This window comes from Poecilia mexicana, unplaced genomic scaffold (genome assembly GCF_051168715.1).
Source record: "Poecilia mexicana isolate PSO_F unplaced genomic scaffold, ASM5116871v1 scaffold_19, whole genome shotgun sequence".
NCBI classification, from domain to species: domain Eukaryota; kingdom Metazoa; phylum Chordata; class Actinopteri; order Cyprinodontiformes; family Poeciliidae; genus Poecilia; species Poecilia mexicana.
Genome location: NW_028263388.1, coordinates 17,660,291 through 17,683,447, shown reverse-complemented (window position 1 = coordinate 17,683,447; position 23,157 = coordinate 17,660,291). Strand labels below are relative to the sequence as shown.

Genomic DNA, 23,157 nt, shown 5'->3' with positions numbered 1-23,157 from the left:
CTGGTTAGTGTCCTTGCCCACTTCTGTTGTATCTCCAGCGACCCTTTGTTCCCTTTAAGAACAGCTGGGAAACATCAGTGGCGAAATGATTCTCTGACAAATTAGTAGATTATTGGCCTTTCTGTCCAACAGAAGGGCTTGAGCATGTTGAATTAAATACATTTTGTGCTGTTGCTTTCTAATTCATTCAGACTTCTTCTGTGGGCAACAAAAAATGTTTTAGTTTAACTTAAAAAACACTGAAATGTATATAGTTATCACATATTTCTCACCGTGCTTTAACAGGGACCATTGCCATATTAAAATTGAGTGAATGTGCACACGTGTTGGTCTTTCTGCTACTTTGTCGTTTGGTTTTATGTGCAAGTCTGGAACAAACTTCTGGAAAACTATAAAATAGCTGAAACACTGAGTTCCTTCAAATCTAGACTGAAACCAGCCTGTTTAGAGTTGCTATTGAACCACAATAAATGAAACGCTGACCAACATTTTGATGAGTAACGATGGCAAAATGTAATGTTTCTCTTTTTGGTTTTGTATTTTTATGATGTAAAGCACTTTGAACTGTCTTGCAGCTGAAATGTTCTGTACAAATAAAACTTGATTGATTGATTGATGTTAGTGTGTACTTACCTTAAAAAAACATTTGTAATTTGTGTTATTTCGTTCTTAAAATTAGAACCCGTCTTCCTTGCATCTCACCTGGTCCATGTTTCAGTCTGTCCCCACGTTGGAAAAGATTTGTACTTTTCCACAATGAATCCCAAAAATGGGTGATTTTCCACATGGCGTTTGGTGTTTCGTTCTGAACATGTCAGTCTGTTCCCATCTCCACGACATTTCATTCTTCTACCATTCTGGTTGTGTGTGGGTTTTTTTTTTTTTTTTACGCAATAATCTTTTTTCAGGTAGAACAAGGAGCTCTTCGTAAATCCATCTCCTCTTGAAAGGATCGGCTTGAGTTTTTCAAAGTGAAGTTTTTTTTAAGCAATATTGTTTCCTTTAGCTGCAGGAAAAATATCACCTTGAGTTTCTTGGAAAAGACAAAGAAAAAAAAAGAAGAATAGACTGGGCAATGTAGCAACAAATTTAAGGTTGTATGCTGTGAATTTATAGACTTGTGGTCTAGGTTAAACAGCACAAAATTCTGTGGCACAATTTTTATTTTTCATCTTCATTACACGGGTTTTTTGTACATTTTGAAGCTCTTTAGGGACACTACGTTTGTGCTGGTAGGACCTAAAATGTGAAGTAGCTTCCCATGTAAAACAGACATGCTGCATCTCTGCCTGTTTTTCTTTAAACTCGATTCTTTTCCTTGCATTTTGACACCAACAAGATGTTGATTTTGGTTTGTTGTTGTTTTATTATAGCATATTTGCATGGCTGATTTTCAAAGTATTTTGTATTTTATTATTCTATGTTTGTAATTTTAGTGTTTTTACGTCTTCTGTGCTGCCCTTTGGTCCATCTGGGATAAAAACACTTATTTTCTTTTGCTAGTTCCTGGTAACACTTTATTTGAAGGGGTGTGCATAAGGCTGACATGACACTGACATAAACATGACACCTGATATGAACAGGAAGGAGTCAGTGTTGTCAAACAGCGTCGTTTGGTAAATAATGACACTTTTAATGCAAGTTTTAATGGAACTTTGCATTAAATGACGCGTTATATGAACAGTTTTGAAGACTCCTTCGTGTTCATATCAGGTGTTATGTCATGTTTACAACAGTGTCATGTCAGTCTTCACTTTAAATAAAGTCTTACTGTTACCCTATGTTCAGTCATTCACCATTACGACTCCTGCGGCATGAAATCGTCTCCAATCTGCACATGTCAGATCTTATTTTTTTGGAAATATTTCACAAATATTAAGAACAAGCAAGGTGAATCTATTAATTGTTTTCTTTTTTATTATTGTTTTAATGTGCTGTTTTTATTATTATTATTATTATTATTATTATTATTATTATTATTATTATTGTTTTTGATCTGTGTAACCATTTTGATGCATGCTGCATATTTTCAGCCCAGGTCTCCTTTGCAAATGACATTTAGGTCTCATGATCTCAATTCTTCATATGTGAAGAAGTTTTGATCTAAACCCCTTTAAAAGGTAAAAAGAAATGAGAAGTATTTCTAATCTGTGAGAGTGATGTGTAGAATTAGTCTGCATTGAAAATAAGTTTTCTGAATAGGAAACTTTCCTGTTGCCTTTTCCATGTCCACTTAGAATAAAACGGATTGATTGTTAGAAACAGACGACATAGAAACAATATCTTGAGTTCTGTATTTCTATTAATACCTCCTTCACTCTGTTATCCCTTTTCCAACTCTCTCCCTCATCATCTCTGTCGTTGTGTGGGATTATGATATTAGATGCACATCCTCTCAAAATCTGTCTAAATCAAGCCTGAAATGCAAACTCTAATCCTTCCTTTACAATCCGCTTCTTAAGCTGTGACGTTGCACCTCAGCTGCATTTCAAACTTATCTCTGTCACAAGTATTTCCTTTAAACATTTTCATAAACTTTTGCCATGTTTATGACTTACTGTGTTGGGATTTAAGCTACAAGGTTAACCCAAAGTTGTGTACAGCTGTGGAGTCGAAGGAAAACAAAATGTGGTAACACTTTATTTGAAGGGGTGTGCATAAGACTGACATGACACTGTCATAAACATGACATAACACCTGTCATGAACATAAAGACGTCTTTATGAATGGCTATGACATTTGTCATGAAGTGCCATTCGGTAAATAATGACACTTTTAATGCAAAGTTTGCAATGTATGGGATATTTGTTTATAACCCAACCACTTCTTTCCTTGATGTTTCGTTTTTTATGGGCTGTTTGTTCACAAATGTTCGACTTTCTTTTCTTTTTTTTTAAACTAGGTGTGTCAGCAAATTTGACATATATGTGCTGCCTACTTTTCAGATCATAATTTCTTTCTTGATCATGGATCAACAGATCAATGGGGATGTTTGTAAATTGATCAGCAGGGTTTGATGTGGCACAAATTGAGAAAGAACTGCTGATTTCTTCAATGAGCAGTGAAACAAATAAACAGAACAAAGGTTAGATCTATTTGCGCACACAGCACAGGGACCCACTAACACAGTCTGAGGCTTCCCCGGAGCGCGGAGTGGATGAGAAACGGAGTGAGAGACAGAGGAAAAGAGAGATGGAGAGAGAGAGAAAGAGAGAGAGAGAGAGAGAGAGAGAGAGAGAGAGAGCGCAGTGTTTCCCACCGCTGCACAGCTGTTGTACTCCAGTTTCTCTGAGGAGGATGTAGGAGCTGGATGGAGAGGATGACCGGCTGCTCGGACTCCTAAAACCACCTCAGACAAGCTCAAAACATCTCAAATAAACTTCTCTTGCACATTCAGGGGCACTCCATTGTTTGGTCCGCGGATGGATTCCAGGCTCCATATCGGACCGGTGGTTCCGACACCGGACCCAACCGGCAGCGCGCCTTGGAATATCAGCTCCATCAACCCGCACCGGCTCATGGAGGTGTCCCCGGTGGCTCCAGCTGTAAGTGTCCGCATCTGTTTCCTGTTTTCAGCCGATCTGAACGCAACAGCTGTCTGCGTGACTGGGGAGCTGCTGTGCGCTTCTGAAATGCGCATCAGAATCTGATCCAGAGGCGCCAAATCCAGCTCAACACAGCTGGGAAAAACTGGGGAAATGCTGCTTATTGATATAATTTTCTACCGTCTTGTAAAATATTGTAATATTTTTACGTGGATATCATTGCAAGAACATAATTACAATTTAAAACTGATCATAGAAAGTGTAGGATTAACCAGCCGTGAGTGGATGAATGGATACTTGAATGATTGACGGATCTTCCTGTTGCTCCGCTCTTTTCATTCATAACCGCACCTGAATGGAGGCAGAGTGCGGGTGGTTCATCCAAGTCTTGTAAAAAAAAAAAAAAACTGTCATGTGTGCGTGCAGTTATGCGTGACTGACGTTCCCAAAGAGCGCGTTTCCACACACAATATACCTGAAAGTACATCCACATGAAACACTGTGATAAAGGCTGGTCGCTTTTCTCACGGCCATTCATATTTTACCGTCATATTTTCGAGCCATTCTGAGTTTATAATAGCCTGTAATTGTTTTGTCTGCCGTAAATGATAACCTTTCTGGAGGGAAATGTCATTGAAGAGAGAGATAAGTGATACAATAAGCTTGATAATCATTTGCAAGCATAAAAAAGTGGAAGGTGAAACAGGGAAGAGATGAGAAATTATGCATTGTCTTAATGTTTTTGGTCAAATTCAATCATTCTGCATTTTCTACCTTCAAATCCTGTCAATAACTCTCCATTACTTTGAGCTATAAATTCAAAACTTTAACCTGTAGCCATTCAAATATCATTTTTATTTATTGATTTTTAAGGCATTAATGAATCTATTTCATTTAATCTTTTGACATTAAATTCATCATAAAAAATACTGCTAAAGAGTGCATATTTTGAAAATGCTAATATTTATCCATGTAGATTTGAGTTCAAGGAGTTTTCTGAATAAATCCAACAAGCTGACTTTTATTTTGTTTTTGTAATGACTTTGTTAACCCCTGTTAATCTATATTATCATAATACTGAGCTACATATAGTTTTGAGTTTTATTTCTTCCTATTATTCAGAGGAGTTTTAACAATGTTCTGCCATAAATCTACATTTAAAAATGTTGTCGTTTTGAACATTAAGCATGTTTACGTTTTAGATTTTTGTAATTCGAGGTACAGTGTAGTGCGTTTTATATCTGAATAAAGAGCGCAAGGTGTGCTTTTGAATTTCATAATATATGTTAAATGATGCAGCTAGTTAACAGCAAGAGATGTGAAAGGTGGTCATTTCTTTCAGAGTAAAATATGCGCATACATCACATGTCAGCCTGTAATTCCTGTCTGTAATTAATTTCACTATTGATTATTTGAAGAAAAGCTTGTTTATAAGTCTCAAACTACGAGTGTAAGACGAGCCACAAGTCTTTACGTCACAAGCTTTAGTCAAGTCTGAAGTTTTTTGTTTTTCAGACCTGCTCTGTGTGTCTCTGCACCTGACTTTTTCAGAATATCCCAACCAGAGGGAGAGTTTTAAGCACTTTGACAGCAGATAATCTGTTTTTCAGGGTCCACTGTAAAAAAAGAAAGTTGCTTTTCAACACCAATAAAAACTATTTCATTACAAAAACTCATTTTGCCCTGATTAAGGGTCATAATCTCACACATTTCCTAAAATCTGATAGGTCCAAATGCAAATTATAATCCAAACAGTTGGAAACAGAGAATAACACAAACTTTTTATTTGGGTATATGTGAGATGTGAGCATTTTTTTAACCCTTCATGACCATAACTCATGAAAATACTTATTAAAAATACACCATGGTTTAAATTCATGGGGACACGATTGTTTGTTTGCATGAGAGAAATGTAAGTAAGAAGCAACAAAACAATAATGTGTTGCTATGAAAAGGAGATCTGCCGAGGCAAACTGAGCGAAACGGTTGATCAAATGGGGAAAACATCAGTTAAGTTCCTAAATCTTTGATTTTTCTGAATTTAGATTCTTTATCTTGTGGGATAAAACATAAAAATTTTAACATACACCTTTCAGGCATAATATTTTGCTTCCAAAACCCAGAGCAACACATGGTCTCCTTCTTTCTTTCTTCCCATGATGCATCCTTGTGCCACGTTTTCCCCATTTAAACCGTGTCCAGAGCTCCAGCTGTGACAGAAAACCAGAACATCTTTTACTTTCTTACCTGGTTTGGTTTCCACAAACCCATTGTTGGTGTTTTAGATGGTGGAGACTGTTATGATTTTGTGATCATTTTGTCGGCTCCGATTGCTGAATAACTTTAAAGTCGATAAGTAGATCGCTCCATTAATAACCCAAAAAATTATCTGGGGTTTTTCAACTGTTTTATGGTGATTTTGATGGGCTGAATCCAAAAATCACGTTGGTTTTGTTCAATCGGGTCAACTTTCTGAACTGAGCAACGTATTAGTTTGGGATGACGCCTGATTACTTTTGGACTCTGAAGAGAGACATTTCAAAGGAACAGAAGTTCATGCCCCAATAAATACGTAATGTTCAATTTACATGTACTTACCATTACCTGTGTTTATTATTCAATTTACAGAAATCCAAGTTTTATCATTTAATTAATACACTCTGTTAGAAAACCAATTTTTTTCTCCTAAAACCTTTTCTGGATGAGAAATATTCACGGAAATGAACTGATAATGTTACAAAAATGTCATCAATTTAGTCAGAAGATCAGATTTCTCTAAATCAAATTAGAATAAAAACCTGATATGGTTGAAAAAAATGGATGGCGTTTTTGGATTCTGTGGTGCAAAATAGTCCTAATTCAGTAAAAAAAACAAAAAACAAAGACAACTTCCAAAAGTATTTTTGTGTTTTTACTTCTGTAAACAACGAGCTGCTGTCACCGTTCTTCTGCGTAAACAGGTTTCTTTGAAGTCTTAAATCGTTCACTCAGAAGTCTGATTGCGGTGACTTGTAGTTTGAAAGACCAGGCAATAAAAAAAAGAAGCAAAACTCCAAATTGAGCATCAAGACCTGCTGAGTGAACGCAGCACAAGCAATCTGCTTCCAAAATGTGACGCAAGATCAATTCTTAAACTTTTCCAACCCGACCAGCGTCAACGCCTTCACGAATCAGCCTGCCTGCAGGATCGGGCCACGCCAGCCAGCCTTCAGTCCCCGTTAGCATCAATTAACCTTTGACCTTGCCGTCGGTTCAAGCAGCAGCAGACTGGGAAACTCCCATTAAGAGCTGCAGTTTCAGAGACGCTGTGACTATTCTAGCTTTCACAGTTTGGCTCCTTTCAGTTGAATCTTTATGGATTCCCATTTTCCTGCTTCCACACATTAAATTTGATGACATAATGAACTTTATTAAGCACTTGGTGCCTGTTAAAGTTCACTTACTAATAGGTGCTCTAATGTTATTCATATCACCTCTTATTGGTCATAATTTGGTCAATGATTGGTGTATTTTTATAGACTAAATAAAGACAAAATAGACCTGGAAAATATGTCCACGATATTTATTATTAGACCTATAATGTTGGTGGTTGCATTGAAAATCCAACATGTGTGCTTTCCATTTTGTGAAGTAAATATTTTAGTCAAAGAATCATCTGAGTGTCTGAAAGTGGGATTATACCGTATATAATAATCCACAGGCTGGAGGAGGATCCTTCAGCTCCACTCTGGATCTGAACTGAGTCCAAAACATGAAGAGAAAATAGAAAACGTTTTGCTCAGCAGGAACCCAGACACACATCAGATAAGAAAACTATGAGACAGATGCAATTGTTGGAAAGATAAAGGTTTCATCTCTGCAGTTTCTTTAAGGACAAGTTTATATATTTTCACAATCCACTTTTAGGCCGTACTCTGGTCATAGAACAAAAAGAGAGTTTATTAAAATAAATATGGGGTTTTCAAAATCTGTTACAAGCCTGTAATGTTGTATTTTTTAAGCATTTCAAGTTCAAACTCCAAGGACTAAAAAACATTGACTTGAACTTGAGGTCTGGGACTTGAGTCTTTAATGTAATCAGAGTAAAACAGTGAATGGCTGCAAGAGCTGATCATAAAATACTGGTTAACCGTCATTAACTTTGAATTTAAAGGGGAGCTATTGTTCAAAACGCCCGTTTTTAAAAATGTTTTTATGCTTCCATTTGGGTCCCAACTTTGGCTGATAATTTAATCCTTTTTTGTGTCTGAAAAATGAGCCGTTTCAAAATCTCCAGAATGTGACGTCACAAATCAGCAGACACGTCCCTGTTAACTAGGAACCATAGCATGGTCCTGCCCTGTTACCTAGCAACCCCAGCGGAGCTCCAGCTCATTTGGTCAGCTGGTTTCGCCTCTGTATGCGCTGCATAACGGCTGCTGGAAAAGTGTTTTGTTGACTTAACATCCAAAAAACCACTTGCTGCATTCTTGTTAGTTGTGGAGAAGGCTGTACTTATGCTTTTCAAAGATGTACGGTTGTGTAGCATGCATCTGTTTGCAGCCATTTTCATGTGTGAGTGTAAATGTTGAGTTGGGGGTGTGGCCAGCAGCAGCTTATTTGGATTTAAAGTGACAAGTAATCTCACTATCTAAGAATAATTTTCTACAAAAAATGCTTTGTGTAGTTTGTAAACCTATTCTAACCTGATTAAAAAAGCATATAGGTCACATTTAAAACGTGGATGTGGTGTCAAAATGTAATTTCTGCCCAATTCAATTAACCCAGAGTTACCAGTTCGTTAATGAATCAGCTCAGTTCTGGAAAACGTCCGTCTTTTCTTTCTGCCATACAGGTTGGCTAATTTAGGCCTTGCTTTCGAGGAGTGGCTGATTCTGTGGTCACTGGGGGAGCAGCTCATACAGTATTCATTACCCTTAATGAGACAAATGAAGAAAATGGGAGATTAATATATGGAGAGAACAGAAAACCGTTCAGAAACTGGAGGGAAACTGCAGGGATGGCTGAACATCCACTCTGAACAACACAGTTATTCTATCTTTAAAAGAATGAAATAATTACAAACACAGCATTTATCAGGCAGTCACTTTGCTCCTGGTACTTCAGAATTTCCCCTCTGAGGAACAACAAAAGATATTTCTGTTTTATTCAAATAGTACAGGCTAATAGATTTCTTAAAAATCTCAATTTTCATCCCTTCAGGTTTATTTTTCTATGTCTTCATTCCTCCCAATTCGAACAACCCAGACTGAATGAGTGCATCAGTTAGAGGGACCTCTAGTGGCTTTGGTAGGAAGTGCATGCAAAGTTATTGATATGTGTGATATGTGGTTATTTAAATTTAACTGTAAAGTCTTTTAACATCCCATTTACTAGAGGTGGACTTTCTTTTGAAGTTGGCATCTCCTCAACTTAGAAAAATTGAGTGAAGTTAAATGTTTCTCTAATAAGAGTCCATCATTTGTGGCATTTGAAGCTTTTTATTCAGCAACTGGAAGCAAAAGAATCCAAAAGACTGTTTTCACAAAGTGTCATTTACACTTTTAATGCAAAGTTGACACTTTTAGCAGACTTTTAATGCAACTTTTAGTACGACTTTGCATTAAAAGTGTCATTTACTGAAAGCCACTTAATGACAACAGTTGTAACCATTCATGAAGACTCCTTCATGTTCATAACAGTTTTATCTTTTTTATAACAGTATTATGTCAGTCTTATGGACATCCTTTCAAATACAACGTTACATTGTTCCTTAATTAGTTTTGGGGGTTTTTTCATCGGCATTCAACAGGCAGAGAAGTGAACTCGTCATGTTAGAAACAATTGAAAATGTGAGATTTTAACTGATCTGAGGAACTCAAACAAAATCTTGACTTTGTGTACTTACTATTCAGACGTTATTTTCTCAAAGATTATCTGGATATCTCTGGGATATTAACCACATATTTGTTGGAACCGCCTTTCTTCACCCCTGCCAAAATCTCAGGGTTTTATCCGATTAGCTATCTGAACAGTTTTAATTTAAATGTGTGAATCAAAACATTTCTGCGAGCGGATGACATGAGTGATAATCAATTATAGACGTGATTTTCCAAGCAGACAGTTACATGATTACAAGCCACAAGAAACAGCCTGAAAAAGTAAGTTTTCAGTGAAGATGTGAGCAATGGGTTCTTGAATTAAAGCCGTGTTCAAATGTCGCTGGGAGAAATGTTTATTTGCATAGTTATTAGGTTGCAACGTCGTGGTTTTAGAAAGACAGATTTGTCACTGACAGCTCGTCAGAAAGGGATGGAACCGCCAACATTTTTCAAATGAGAGAAAACGAAGCACCAATGTGAATAAATACGAGAGAGAAGCTTGAAAAAACTCCTAGAGGAAATTATGGTGCAGCTGATTGATAGACGTTCACTTGTTTTGATGTTTTTCTATTTTAAACCAATCAGGGGGCTTGATGGTGATCACCTTCCATTTGACCTTCATCTTAAGATCACATTCGGTTTCTTTTTGGTCAGCACTGGTTCTGGTTTGGAGATTTGCCATTTTGGGTCAATTGCTGAAATTTGTACTTTGACCTCAGCAGAGGTCAAAGGACACCCAGAACAACCAAGTTTAGAGGTTGTTCTGGTTTTGTGACCTTCTGGTTGATGAACTCTTGGAGTAATTTTAGTTAATTTCTCCAGTTGTGGATTATGAATCTCAGGTTGGTTACTTGCGTCCCAAAGTCTCAGGGTGTTTTCACACCTGATAATCCAGTGGAGTCGGTTTTGAGACAAAATTTCAACATTTATTACATTTTCGGCTGGTGCAGTTCGCTTTCTCACTGCACTGTGTTAAATGATCCAAACCCTTTGAAAAACCTGTCCCTCCCCTTCCCTGTGGTGGCGCTACACCAAGAACTACTGAAAGAAAACAACACAAAACCCACAGAAGAAGACACTGAGCTCAACTTCCTTTTTCATAAAATGTAAACAGCATTTTATGAAATCAGATTTCAGTGGTTATAGGGGTTTTCTCTTTTGTTGTTGGTAAAAGAGCACAAACCATTCCTCTTTCACATCTTTGTTTTTGTTGTATTTACCCAGAATGCCATGCGTTGTAGTCCACTTCCTGCTTTTGGAGCAGTTTATGGTCCACTTCGCATTCACATATGCATTCGAACTGCACTGGAGTTCACTTCAACCAAACCGTAACATTGGTTTTAGGTGGACCAAAGTTTGCTTACGAATTCACACTATCCCAAAACGAACTAGACTTTCCAGACAAGTGGACTAGAGTTTGACTAAATCGCACTAAACCAGACTGGAGTGAATGCTCGTTTAGAAGTAACTTTGTAATATTTTCCAGATTTTTAGGCGTCAGTGACTTTGTGTGTTGACAGTTAATTATTTGGATGATGTTGCATGTTGAGATCTTTTAGCCTACTTCATGCTGTCAGACAGTCAATATGATTTTTGATTCTACAGATCAGTTCACTGCGGATAACGCTCATCCTTGATGTTTGTCTCCAGCAGTCTTGCTGACTAATTGCTAAGTTTTTTGCATTTCATTTAGTAGATTAAAAAACAATAATTTGACAGCAGCTCTTTGTATGTACTCATATTATCTTTGTTTGATAACAAAATTGGCTTAATGACCTGAATTATTTCAGTTTGCTACAAAAAAAGCAAAAACTCTGGACATAACAGGTGTATACATTTTCACAAAACAATACCCTCAAACTGAAATACTATCATCTTTGCATCACCTTTAGCAAATAAGCCTGTTCATTAGTGTAATTATTCAGCTGTGTTGTTCTGTGTTTTCAGGAGTCAAAAGAGCATCTGAGTGACAACAGACTGTGATAATGAGCCCAAGCTGTCTAAATAAATCAGAATATAATCATGACTGTTCTCAATTAGGAAAATCCCTTCAGCTGTACAGCTGGGTCCAAATATTTCCATATGCAAGAAAAAGACAATCGACACATCTGTCTAGACTGAATATGACCTTTAGGGAAAATTATTTCTATTTGCTTACTACCAGATTGACGAAGAGAGCGTTTGTAGATAAATATTTAAATCCCTGTAAACAATTTGGGAAAGCTGAGGTGGCGATGTCATGGCTTTGCAAGCTTCTGACAACTTTTAAAAGAGAAAATTTGACTTTTTTTCACCTTTAATCATGTTAAAATGTTATTCCCTCTTCAGAAACACACCTGGAGTGTTGCTTCGATTCATTCATGCAATGTCTGAGAAATCCTTGAACAAAGACTGGGATTTTTTTATGAGACTGATTTGTGGTATTTGGCCAAAACGACGAATTTTACATTTTAGAAAATAGGGCGTCGTTTGCAAACCTGGGAACACGATGGCAGATGTGAAGTACGATAGAAGCAGGATCATGATGTGGGGTTGTTTTGATGCAGGCGAGACAAAGCATTAGAAAATGTTGAACATCTCAAGACATCACACATCACACAACAAATGTCATCTCAATACAATTTACCAAAAAAAAAGTAATTTCAATTTAATTACACATTCCAATTAATCGCAGTGCATTAAATTAAAGTTATTATTTAGATTGATACTTTTTCTGATTTTTTTGCAATAAACATCAAAGTGTTTGGAAATATTTGCAGTATTTGCGCTTATTTATGTCAGTAAATGTGACTTTTTATTTCTTGCTGTATAGATCATGTATTATAATCTGACGTCAATTAAGGCTGAGGCAGATGTTCAGTACAAGTAAGAAAGTTTTTGAAAACTTTACAGAAAAATCTCCAATCATCTATTAGTGCAAAAAAAGTGAGTAGATTTGTTGATTTTGTGTGAATTTCAACAATAATAAGGGACTGACTGATATAATTTGGCAGTAAACAAATAAAAACTGCTTTGAGTTGATTGATAAAATATTTAAGCACATTTAGTGTTTAATCTAGAACCTAGAGGGCCACATAAAAAGCTGTGGCGGACCGGATTTGGCCCACGGGCCTTGAGTTTGACACCTGTGAAATAGACAGTGACCTAAAGCATACCATGAAATTACAAAAGTTACGAAATGGAGTGTAACAATGTAAATGTTTGTCCCTGATCTCAGCGAACCTTACAGCAGTTCTGTCTGAAACAATTTGTTAAAATTTCAGAAAACTACAGTGAAAAATGTAAAAATGTATGGAGTTAAACCCAAAAGATTTGATGGAAATTAAAAAGTCTCTAAGTATTCCTCTAAAAGATTGGTTTCTACCAGTTTATTTGCTTCAATTAATTTATGTCACCTCACGTTTTCTCTCATCCCCTTGTCAATATCTCATCTTCACCATCTTTCTCATCTTATTTGTTTATCCTTGTCTGTCTTTAATGTCACTGTGCATTAAGCATCAACCGGACCATTTATATTCAAATTACAAGAGACAAAAACCCACAGAAAACATAGAGGGACATTACTTCCCACCATTTTCTTCAAATCCCACAGAAAACAGGGAGGATTTCACCCTTTCTGCCTCGTCTGCCATGTGATCGGCGTTAATCTGGTCCTTAACTGCAGGAGCTGAAGCAACAGGAGAGAGGAAGTGGAGGTAGAACAGAGAGAGAAAGAGATTTTCGTGGAAAAGATGAGAGGAAAGCTAGGAAATCAGCTGGAAAACCAAGAGATAAAGAGATCAAGCAGGGCGAGTGAATAGTGATCTGAAGCTGTTTATATTCCACACAGAGAAACGACATGAATCGAAAACTTGTTCTTTCTTTCCGTACAACGTCCCAGTGACCTTTTCACTCCCTGGCTTACACAACCTGCTACTAAATGCCCGCTTTTCACTGCATGATGATAAAACTCCAAAAAAGTAGGACTGCTGAGACAGATGTCAAACACAGAAATCACGGCTAACGCATCCAGGATTAAGCAGAAAATGTGTGTGTGCGTGTGCGTGTGTGTGTGTGTGTGCGTGCGTGCGTGTGTGTGTTCCCGTTAAACACCGGGCCCAGCTGAGGAAATCTTGGTGATGATGTCTGACTGACTGGATGTGAGGGTGGCTGAGCATCTGCCTGAAACGAGCTCAGTGAAAGACAAAAGAAAAGCAGTCAAGGATATAACATTGTGATGCCTTCAGGTGCAGCGGTTCAGCTGGAAAAAGCAACTTCCTGTCAGAGGACAACCCTGCACTGAAAGACATTTACACTTTCCTGGGGATGTTACTGTTTTTAAATGTATTAAATTAACTATTTTGTTTCTCATGGTGTAAATAAATGTTAAAAATCATTTTCCTAAAAATGAACATTAAGCAGGAAGTGACATAAAGTTGGTAGAAACGTGTTGCTGCTCTGAGCTGGTTTATCAAATACTTTCTGCTTTACCAATAACACATTTTGCTGGACAATAAATTGTCCCAGAACTTATTGCGATAAACGATAACATTATTGTTTTGAGACCATTTTCAATTAATATAATAATCTCATAATAATGCAAGAACACACTGTCAAAGATCAATAAACTTTAAATTCCAATAAACATTTAAACACTGGAACTGGGAGACCTTTAAAATATCCAAATAATAAAGAAAACACAAATAAAATAAAGTCTGAAGTCGATGCAAACAAATGTATCTATCCAAAAAAGGGATAGTTGAGCTCAAAGACTGAAGACTTTTATCATTCAGTTTTGGTAAAAAGAGAGAGAAAAGAGAAAACGATAAATCTAGCATTATTGAGTTTACCATGCGATTAACTGATTTATTGTTTATTGTGACAGGCCTATTCACGATTCACTATCACTTTAAGAAAGAAAATGGATGGATTTTTGGATGACAGTTTATGTGACACCTGTCATGAAGATAAAGGAGACATGAAGGAGATATGAAGTGTCACTTGGTAAATTATGACACTTTTAATGCAAAGTTGAATAAAAAATTCCATTAAAAGTGTCAACTTTGCATTATTCAGTAAATAATGATACTTTTAATGGAAAGTTGAATCAAAACTTGTATTAATCCATCCATTTTCTTTACACTCTTGTCCCTTGGTGGGGTCGGGAGGGGTGCTGGTGCCCATCTCCAGCTAACGTTCCAGGCAAGAGGCAGGGTGCACCCTGGACAGGTCGCCAGTCTGTCGCAGGGCAACACAGAGACAAACAACCATGCATACACACACTCACACCTAGAGGCAATTTGGAGAGGCCAATTAACCTGACATGTTTTTGGACTGTGGGAGGAAACCGGAGTACCCGGAGAAAACCCACGCATGCACAGGGAGAACATGCAAACTCCATGCAGAAAGACCGGGGCTGGGAATCGAATCCCAGAACCTTCTTGCTGCAAGGCAACAGCTCTACCAACTGTGCCACTGTGCAGCCAACTTGTATTAAAATTGTCATTATTTACAGATAAACCCTTGTCCCATTGTGGTCAACAGGTGAGAGGCGGGGTCATCTAGATGGGTTGCCAGGGCAACACAGAAACAGACAGGACAAACAACCTGGCACACACACACACCTAAGGAGAATGTAGAGAGATCAGTCGTTGTTGGACTGTGGGAGGAAGCCACATATGCAGACAAATGTCGGGCCGGGAATCGAACCCAGGATCTTCTTGCTGCAAAGCAGCAGTTCTACCAACTGGGCCATCACTTTATATTTCCTTAAATCTCTGGTTTCTGTCTGTGCAGAACCAGGACGCCATCGTCCCGGCCCACGTGTTTCCGACGGTAAACGTCCCGGCTCACGCCCACTACACCATCGGCGTCGTCATCCTGGCTGTGGGCATCACAGGCATGCTGGGAAACTTCCTGGTCATTTACGCTTTCAGCAGGTATCCAAGGCTTTTTCATCCTTGATGATTATTGTCCAATAAGCTAATAATTAAAGATGTATTTCGACCACTCTATGTGTGTGCGCGTGTGTGTGTGGGTGGGGGGGTGTGCGTGTGTGTGTGCGTGTGTGTGTGCGTGTGTGTGCGTGGGTGGGGGGTGTGCGTGTGTGTGTGCGTGTGTGTGAGCAGAAGTCGGAGCCTTCGGACACCGTCCAACATCTTCATCATCAACCTGGCGGTCACAGACTTCCTGATGTGTCTCACCCAGACGCCCATCTTCTTCATCACCAGCATGCATAAACACTGGATCTTTGGGAAAAAAGGTGACGTTCGCTCACGACGCTGTCGGGTTTTACAAGAAATTCATCTTTTAATTCCAGCAGCGTAGAAGAATGAAGAACAGTACAACTGTACAGTACATTTAAACATTTTGGGATAAATTAAAATGAAGGTTTTCAGCAAAAAGGATCATGTTCTATTATATTATATTATATTATATTATATTATATTATATACTTTTTACAAAATTACAATGTCATCACAAATTTTCTTCAGCTCTGGAAAAAATTAAGAGACCACTTAAAATGATCAGTTTCTCTGATTTTACTTTTTATATGTTTGAGTTTGAGTAAAATGAACATTGTTCTTTTTTTCTATGAACTGCTGATAACGTGTCTCTGAAATTCAAACAAAACTTTTGTATTTATTAGCAGAAAATGAGAAACAGTCCAAATAATGAAAAATATTCAGAGCTTTCAGACCTCAAACAATGCAAATCAATATTTGGTTGAATAACCAGGAGGTTTTCACTGAGCATCAATGTATCTAAAATATATAACTTTTTTTTCTTTTTCTTTTAAATTGATTCCAGTGATGATCTACTGGGCCAGAATAAAACCCCCTCAGGCAGCCAGACCCGCCCACACTTACAGATAAAATGAATAAATAAATAAAAAGGCCTCAACATTAATAAAACGTGGGGTTTGTTCTGGAATAACAAGTTCTCACTGCCTCGTATCATTTAGCTTTTTGTTTGTATTCCAGCCATCATGGAGAATGAAACTGTCTCACAAAGAGCCGTGATTAACGCTGACATTTTCCGCTGAATCTGTAAATGCCATTTCCGTATTTGTGATGCTGTGATATTGGGGCATCTCTCTGCAAGGATCCTGAGATTAGAGATGGGATTTGTGTTGTCAAACTGTCTTCCTGCTCTGTGATCCTCCACAAACCAAAATAAAACTGATAAAGGACCAAAAATGTACTCAGAAAGTATTTATATGGTGAAATCATGCGTCACAGATCTGGTTTTGTTAATAGTTCTGTTTTACAACCACTAAGGAACTGGTTTTAAATGTGGAAAGAAACTCTATGTAAGAAAAGCTATGAGCATTTAGGTAAAAGAAAAAAAAAAAAAACAGTTTTGAACACATTTTTATCTGTGCAATTTCAGCTTCTTGTGTCAAATTCAAAAGACATTTAGCACTTAGCTCTGCAAGTTCATTCAGTCTGAAACTTTTTATTTAAAAGTTAAATCTTTCCCAAAAAGATGAACTTTTTCATCTTTTTCATCTGCGTAAAGTCACTGCTGTAGGAAGGTGAGTTTAAAGAGGAAATGTAAAGTGAAAACATAAAGATCAGCAGCATGTTCTATTAACCTTCTCCTGCTCAGTCTGACCTGATTTAACAAATATTCTCCAAACTAACCAACTAACCAGACCCATTTACCTCAGAAAACATAAGTATATTTGTTGAATGCAATGTTTCCTAAAGGATGCGACTCCATTTAAAAATCAGAAATGAGGCTCTTTAAACACATCTTCAGCACTTGTTTGGCCTTGATGCATTTCTGAACTGCTTCAGGATTTTTTATAACTTCTGCAGGCATCTGTCAGGTTTCTGTGCTTTTGAAAAATGAAAATGTCTTTAAGTACAGTCTTCTTCTTCTTATTTACCAGATTCAACCTTTCAGGTGTAATTAAGGTTCTTTTCGACCAGCCATGTTGCAGCGTTTAAAGCTGCTTTGAACATTTTGCTGTTTCAAGAATATTCATTGTTTTCATTTCCTCCAGCAGGATTATAAATCACAGACAATTAAAGCACAGCACTGTAAGACATTTTAAGGTGGTTGAACTTGAAAATAAAACTCCTGCTGAAAATTGCATTCTCGGAAGAAGAAGAAGAAGAAGAAGAAGAAGAAGAAGAAGAATTTGTGTTGAATTCTTTGTGCTTTTTTTATTTCTTTACATAATTTCCCTTTTCTTTTGTCTAAATTTTATGTTTATCTTTGTTTTAAATCCTAGAAAGTAGAAATAAAAAGGTGGCTCTTTAAAAATAACACAAATTTCCTATAGTAGATATTTATCTTTCATCAAAAAGTTATGTGACATTTGCGGTTTTATTTTGCATGGTTTGTGTAAAAAAAAAAAAAAAAAAAAAGCTCTTTAGGCTGTAAAGATTGCAAACCACTGAGACGGAGAAATAAATAAACAGAACATGATGTGAGGAAAAGTCAATATTTAAAGCAGTAAATCATTAGTGCTGAGATTTATTCCTACATATTCTCCTCCTCTGCCGCCTCCTGTCCTCTCAGGGTGTGAACTGTACGCTTTCTGTGGCGCGCTGTTTGGCATCTGCAGCATGATGACACTGATGGTGATCGCAGTGGACCGATACGTTGTCATCACCCGGCCGCTGGCCTCTCTGGGAGTCATGTCTCACAGAAAAGCTCTCTGCTTCGTGGCCGCGGCCTGGCTCTACTCCATGGGCTGGAGCCTTCCCCCGTTCTTCGGCTGGAGTGAGTAGAAACACAGACAGGCGGCTGGAAACGTTTTCTCTGAAAGCTTTAGATCAGGGGTGTCAAACTCAATTTCACTGAGGGCCACTTCAGCATATTGGCCACCCTCAACGGGCCACATTGATGGTACAAATCAGGAGTGCATCCCTGCTAAAACACACCCCAGACAAAAGGTTGACTTCCCTCATTCAGTTCTGTAGAGGCTTATAATGAGTCAATGGTCCAGGTGTGTTAGAGAAGGAATCCATCTAAAGTTGCAGATAGTAGCTCTGGAAAACTAGACTTGGGCACCTCTAGCATCAATGTATAAAAATAATGTATAAAAATACAATGTTAAAAATAAATTAAACACCACCTCATATTGTTAAATAACTGATTTTATGTATTGAACTTTTAAATATTACATTTGAGTTTCCATGGATGTAAAAATTACTGCTCAGTTTAAAAATTACATTATTTAAATCAGTGTTTAAAGGTGAGCAAGCAAATAATAAAAACAAGTCACATGGGCAGACATTATAGACTTTACGCAAAGATTTAGTCTCAGAGGCAACTGAAATATATTAATTAAAAAAAAACCTTTCATCTCATGGACTCTGAACTAAATGCGTCTTTCTGACCGGGAGCTGACAGCATGTTGAAGAGTTATGGACCGGACGCTTTGGAGCGTCTGGTTAGGAAACGCATTACAAACCTTTGGTTGAAATGTAGTTTGTAGTCAATTCGTGCTCAAAACCTATTTTAAGTCAATAATCGGCCTATAAAATGCTGGGGGGCCACATGTGGCCCACGGGCCTTGAGTTTGACACATGTGCATTACGCCATAGAGCTGCCAATTGGTAATTGAAGTAAAGTAACTTTGATTTCAAAGAAGCCTACATTGAAGTCGATTGGCAAATGAACCAATCAACTTGGCATGGAACACGAAAGGGGAAGGCTCTTATTGTCTCACTGCACCCCAAAAGATGCATAACCTACAAAAACCATTTCTGTCTGGTTTTGAACTAGAGACCTTTTGCGTGTAAAGCAAACATGATAACCACTACACTACAGGAACTGAACTTCTCTGCTGTGTTTCAGTTTGAGGTTCCAAAGTTGATGATGTGAGATGCAACATGAAAATTTCAACTGAGGTTTGCACTCAGATGCCTGGATTCAGAGTACAGACCATGACACCACAGAGCCCTTGTTGACCTTTAGTAAACACCTGTGATGAATAGAACATGCAAAATCTGTTTCTGTCTGGTTTTGAACCAGAGACCTTTTGCGTGTGAAGCAAACGTGATAACCACTACACTACAGGAACTGAACTCCTCTGCTTTGTTTCAGTTTGAGGTTCCAAAGTTGATGATGTGAGATGCAACACATGAAAATGTCAACTTAGGTTTGCACTCAGATGCCTGGATTCAGAGTACAGACCATGACACCACAGAATAAACTCCTGTGATGAATAGAACTTACTAAATCTGTTTCTGTCTGGTTTCGAACCAGGGACCTTTTGCATGTAAAGCAAACGTGATAACCACTACACTACAGAAACTCATGCTCTTTGGAGTGTTCCTGGTAGATGATCCACATTTTGTTAGAGACTAATGTCAACAATGGGCATGGAACAATGTCAAATACTTATACCACAGATCCTCTCAGAGAGCACAGTAACTTGGTGAACAAACTCTCAGACTTATACTTGTGCCCAATTTCACATTACAGTCCATAAACTAAGCCTGGGATCAAAAAATGTATAGAAAATGTCATTAGCAGAGACAAATGGTTCTACAGAGACTTGGCTAAATGGCTATAAAATAAAATCAATACTTACAAATAAAAGATGGTTCAAAAATAAAATTAACACATTAAAATAAAAAAAATATATCTCTGAAATACAATCAACACTTGAAAATTAAAAATGGTTCAAAAATAATATCAACACTTCAAAATACAAAATCTCTGGAAAATAAAATATTATGTATGTTGTTTTGAAAAACATTAGAATATAAGCATTTTATCAAATCTTCATTGTGGTAAGATCATGTGAGTTCTTAAATCCATGGAAACTCAACAGTTTGTAAGGTAGGTGAGTTAGCTCAGCAGGTTAGAGCACCGTGCTGGTAATGCTGAGGTCATCGGTTCAAACCCCACATGGGGCAATTCATGTGTAAGGTCTTTCAGACAATCAACACTTCAAAATAAATAAGGGTTCAAAAATAGAATCAATACAAAAATAAAATCAACACTTTACAATAAATAAGGGTTCAAGAATCAAAATAAAATCAACACTTTACAATAAATAAGGGTTCAAAAATAAAATCAATACAAAATTAAAATCAACACTTTACAATAAATAAGGGTTCAAAAATAAAATCAGCACTTCAAAATTAAAAATGGTTCATTTATGTTTTCGCATCCACCTGAATAATATGTAGTTGCGCCCCCGGTTGTGTTAATCCATTTGAGGAGCCGGTAGTTTATCTTGAGGAAATAAATGACGATGCAAAAGTTAATTAGACTGTAACATGCGCAGTCCGCTGCTCAACCACTGCGGACGTGGCTCCGCCGCTGCGAAGACTTAGAAACCGCTGGGAGAAACTCATCCAGCGGATTTAACAAATGGAGCCTTCTTGGTGCTCGTTACCCAGGAGAGCGGCGCTCTGGTGGAGCTGCAGACGTAACATCTGTCCGTTTCGGAGAAGCGAAATCACGCAAATAAATAAATAAATAAACCTGGTAAAAGCGCACACCGGACCGCACAGGGTAAAACACTCAGAGTTCAGTTGATCTGTTTGGATAAAACAGATCCAACTGACTGATGAATTAGCGCAGATTTTTCTGCAGATGGGGACCAGGAGGAAGTTGTTCAGACCCCAGCGGGTGAAGTGATGCTAATTTAAGTAAATTCGCTTAATTTAATTTATTAAAAGTTATAAAAGTTATTGGGGCCTCAGTCAGTGGTTTTTGTCACTACGGAGAAAAATGTAGATGCATTTATCTTCTTAATTTGTGATGGGATCTGGATTCACGGTGAATATTAACTAAACCGCATAAAATGCGGCTAAATGGCCGATGTTAATATGATTGTAATTTCACGGATAAAAATAGTACATGACCGATTTTTTTTTATGTTGTCGGTCAAGATAACAAAAAAAGTCTAGCGCGACCTGCCGCCCTGACACCAACTCACACACATCTTCATTCACAGCCTTACTTGCAAATCGATTTTTCTTTTCTTAGACGTTTTGATGTTAGCTTGTTGATGTCTCAGTTTTATTCGCTGGGAAAATCAATAAGCAGCTTGAGGTGACTCTGCTGCTCTCTAGTGGCGAGAAGCCGCAATGTTGGTTGCTAACAATCGGAATGCATTGTGGGAGATGTTTGTAATCAATTCGTGCTCAAAACCAATTTTAAGCCAATCATCAGCCTATAAAATGCTGGGGGGGCCACATAAAATGACATGGCGGACCACATGTGGCCCACAGGCCTTGAGTTTGACACATGTGCTTTAGATCTATCTATCTATCTATCTATCTATCTATCTGTCTGTCTGTCTGTCTGTCTGTCTGTCTGTCTGTCTGTCTGTCTGTGCTTTTATCTAATTTTTTATTTGTGAAAATAAAAATATAAACATTGTTTTTGCTTTTAGACACTACATACGGAATCCGTCTATAACTAGATGCAAAAATCAATTAATTAATCAATTAATCAATCAAGTTTATTTGTTTTGCAAATTTCAGCAAGTAGGCAGTCCAAATCACTAAACTTTTAATGTTCAGAAACTTGTATATGGAAGGCAAAATGTGTTGAACATTCAATTTAAAGTTCTTTAACCCTTTCATGCACAGTGGTCACTGCAGTGGACAGCTATCTAAAAGTCATTTTCTTCAGATAACCCCTAAAGAACAATACTACTAATATATTTTTCAAATAATAACTTTGTATTTGAAGAAAATTACAATTGATCACCTAAAACAAATAACATTTTTTAAAAAATGCCTTAAGAAAATAAAAAAAAGTAAAAAAAAAAATCCTGACACAAAGGATCATAATTCATGCATGAAAGGGTTAAAATATTAAATCTGATCATATAAAAACCAAAACGGTGTTTGCCCTCTCACAGGTGCCTATGTCCCTGAGGGTCTGATGACTTCCTGCTCTTGGGACTACATGACCTTTACCCCTTCGGTGCGCTCCTACACCATGTTGCTCTTTACATTTGTTTTCTTCATCCCTCTCTTCATCATCATCTTCTGCTACTGCGGCATCTTCAGAGCCATCCGCCACACAACACGGTTGGTACATCCGCATTTCTTCACTGTCAGAACCAACATTCTCCCACAGAGATAAACTCCTGCTTGGATTACTCAAAAAATACGCCAAAAATGTAACATTTTGTGTGTGGTTGGCAGAGCGATATCAAAGATCAACTGTGAGGGAAGAAGAGACTCTGCAAAGAGGTTCCATAAAATGAGGAGTGAATGGAAAATGGCTAAAATCGCCTTAATCGTCATTTTGCTGTTTGTCATCTCCTGGGCTCCATACTCCTGTGCAGCCCTCACTGCATTTGCAGGGTAAGTGCCTGGATGTCTGCGCCGTAGCCAAGGCTGCTTAAGACAAATTATTTACCATGTGGCAGAGTTTGAAACTCTCCACAAGCACTCAGACTCAGTGAAGCACTACATTTGTGGTGGGTTTCATTTATAATAAAGCAGTCTGGAGATCAATTTAGGATGTAAAATGTCAGTAAAGCTGCTTCATGCATCATCCTGTTTTATACTGACTGTCATTATAAAAAGCAGGATCAGTAAGTTAAAATATATTCCCATAAATATAAAGTCAAGATAATGCACTTCTGAAAATATTTGCTGAAGTTTCAAGGCTCTGCCCGCTTACCTTTTTTCTCATAACGCATAAATCTTCTAGATTCAATAAAAGGTGACGTCATCCAGAACATTTTCTAAGTTACAGCAGCATTAACTTTCTCAAGCTCTTTCTTCTGTGTATTGATTAGTTGGTTGTGTCTTGTTTAAATAATTTGCATAAAG

The 23,157-nt window shown here is 37.5% G+C and overlaps 1 protein-coding gene and 2 non-coding genes across 3 annotated transcripts in view; 1 reads left to right on the top strand and 2 right to left on the bottom strand.

The window, feature by feature from the left end:
• Positions 1–2,665: 2,665 nt before the first annotated feature.
• The window catches only part of LOC106904419 (melanopsin-A), a 35,822-nt gene continuing 15,330 nt past the window's right edge, over positions 2,666–23,157 (top strand). The window contains exons 1-6 of the mRNA XM_014968763.2: positions 2,666–3,545; positions 15,182–15,324; positions 15,514–15,647; positions 17,918–18,121; positions 22,233–22,404; positions 22,522–22,683. Coding sequence (XP_014824249.2) covers positions 3,423–3,545; positions 15,182–15,324; positions 15,514–15,647; positions 17,918–18,121; positions 22,233–22,404; positions 22,522–22,683 — 938 coding nt within the window. The 5' untranslated portion in view covers positions 2,666–3,422. The remainder of the gene's footprint in view (positions 3,546–15,181; positions 15,325–15,513; positions 15,648–17,917; positions 18,122–22,232; positions 22,405–22,521; positions 22,684–23,157) is intronic.
• trnav-cac (transfer RNA valine (anticodon CAC)) lies at positions 19,355–19,427 on the bottom strand. The gene has a single exon. It is a non-coding gene; the product is annotated as a tRNA-Val (tRNA).
• trnav-uac (transfer RNA valine (anticodon UAC)) lies at positions 19,589–19,661 on the bottom strand. The gene has a single exon. It is a non-coding gene; the product is annotated as a tRNA-Val (tRNA).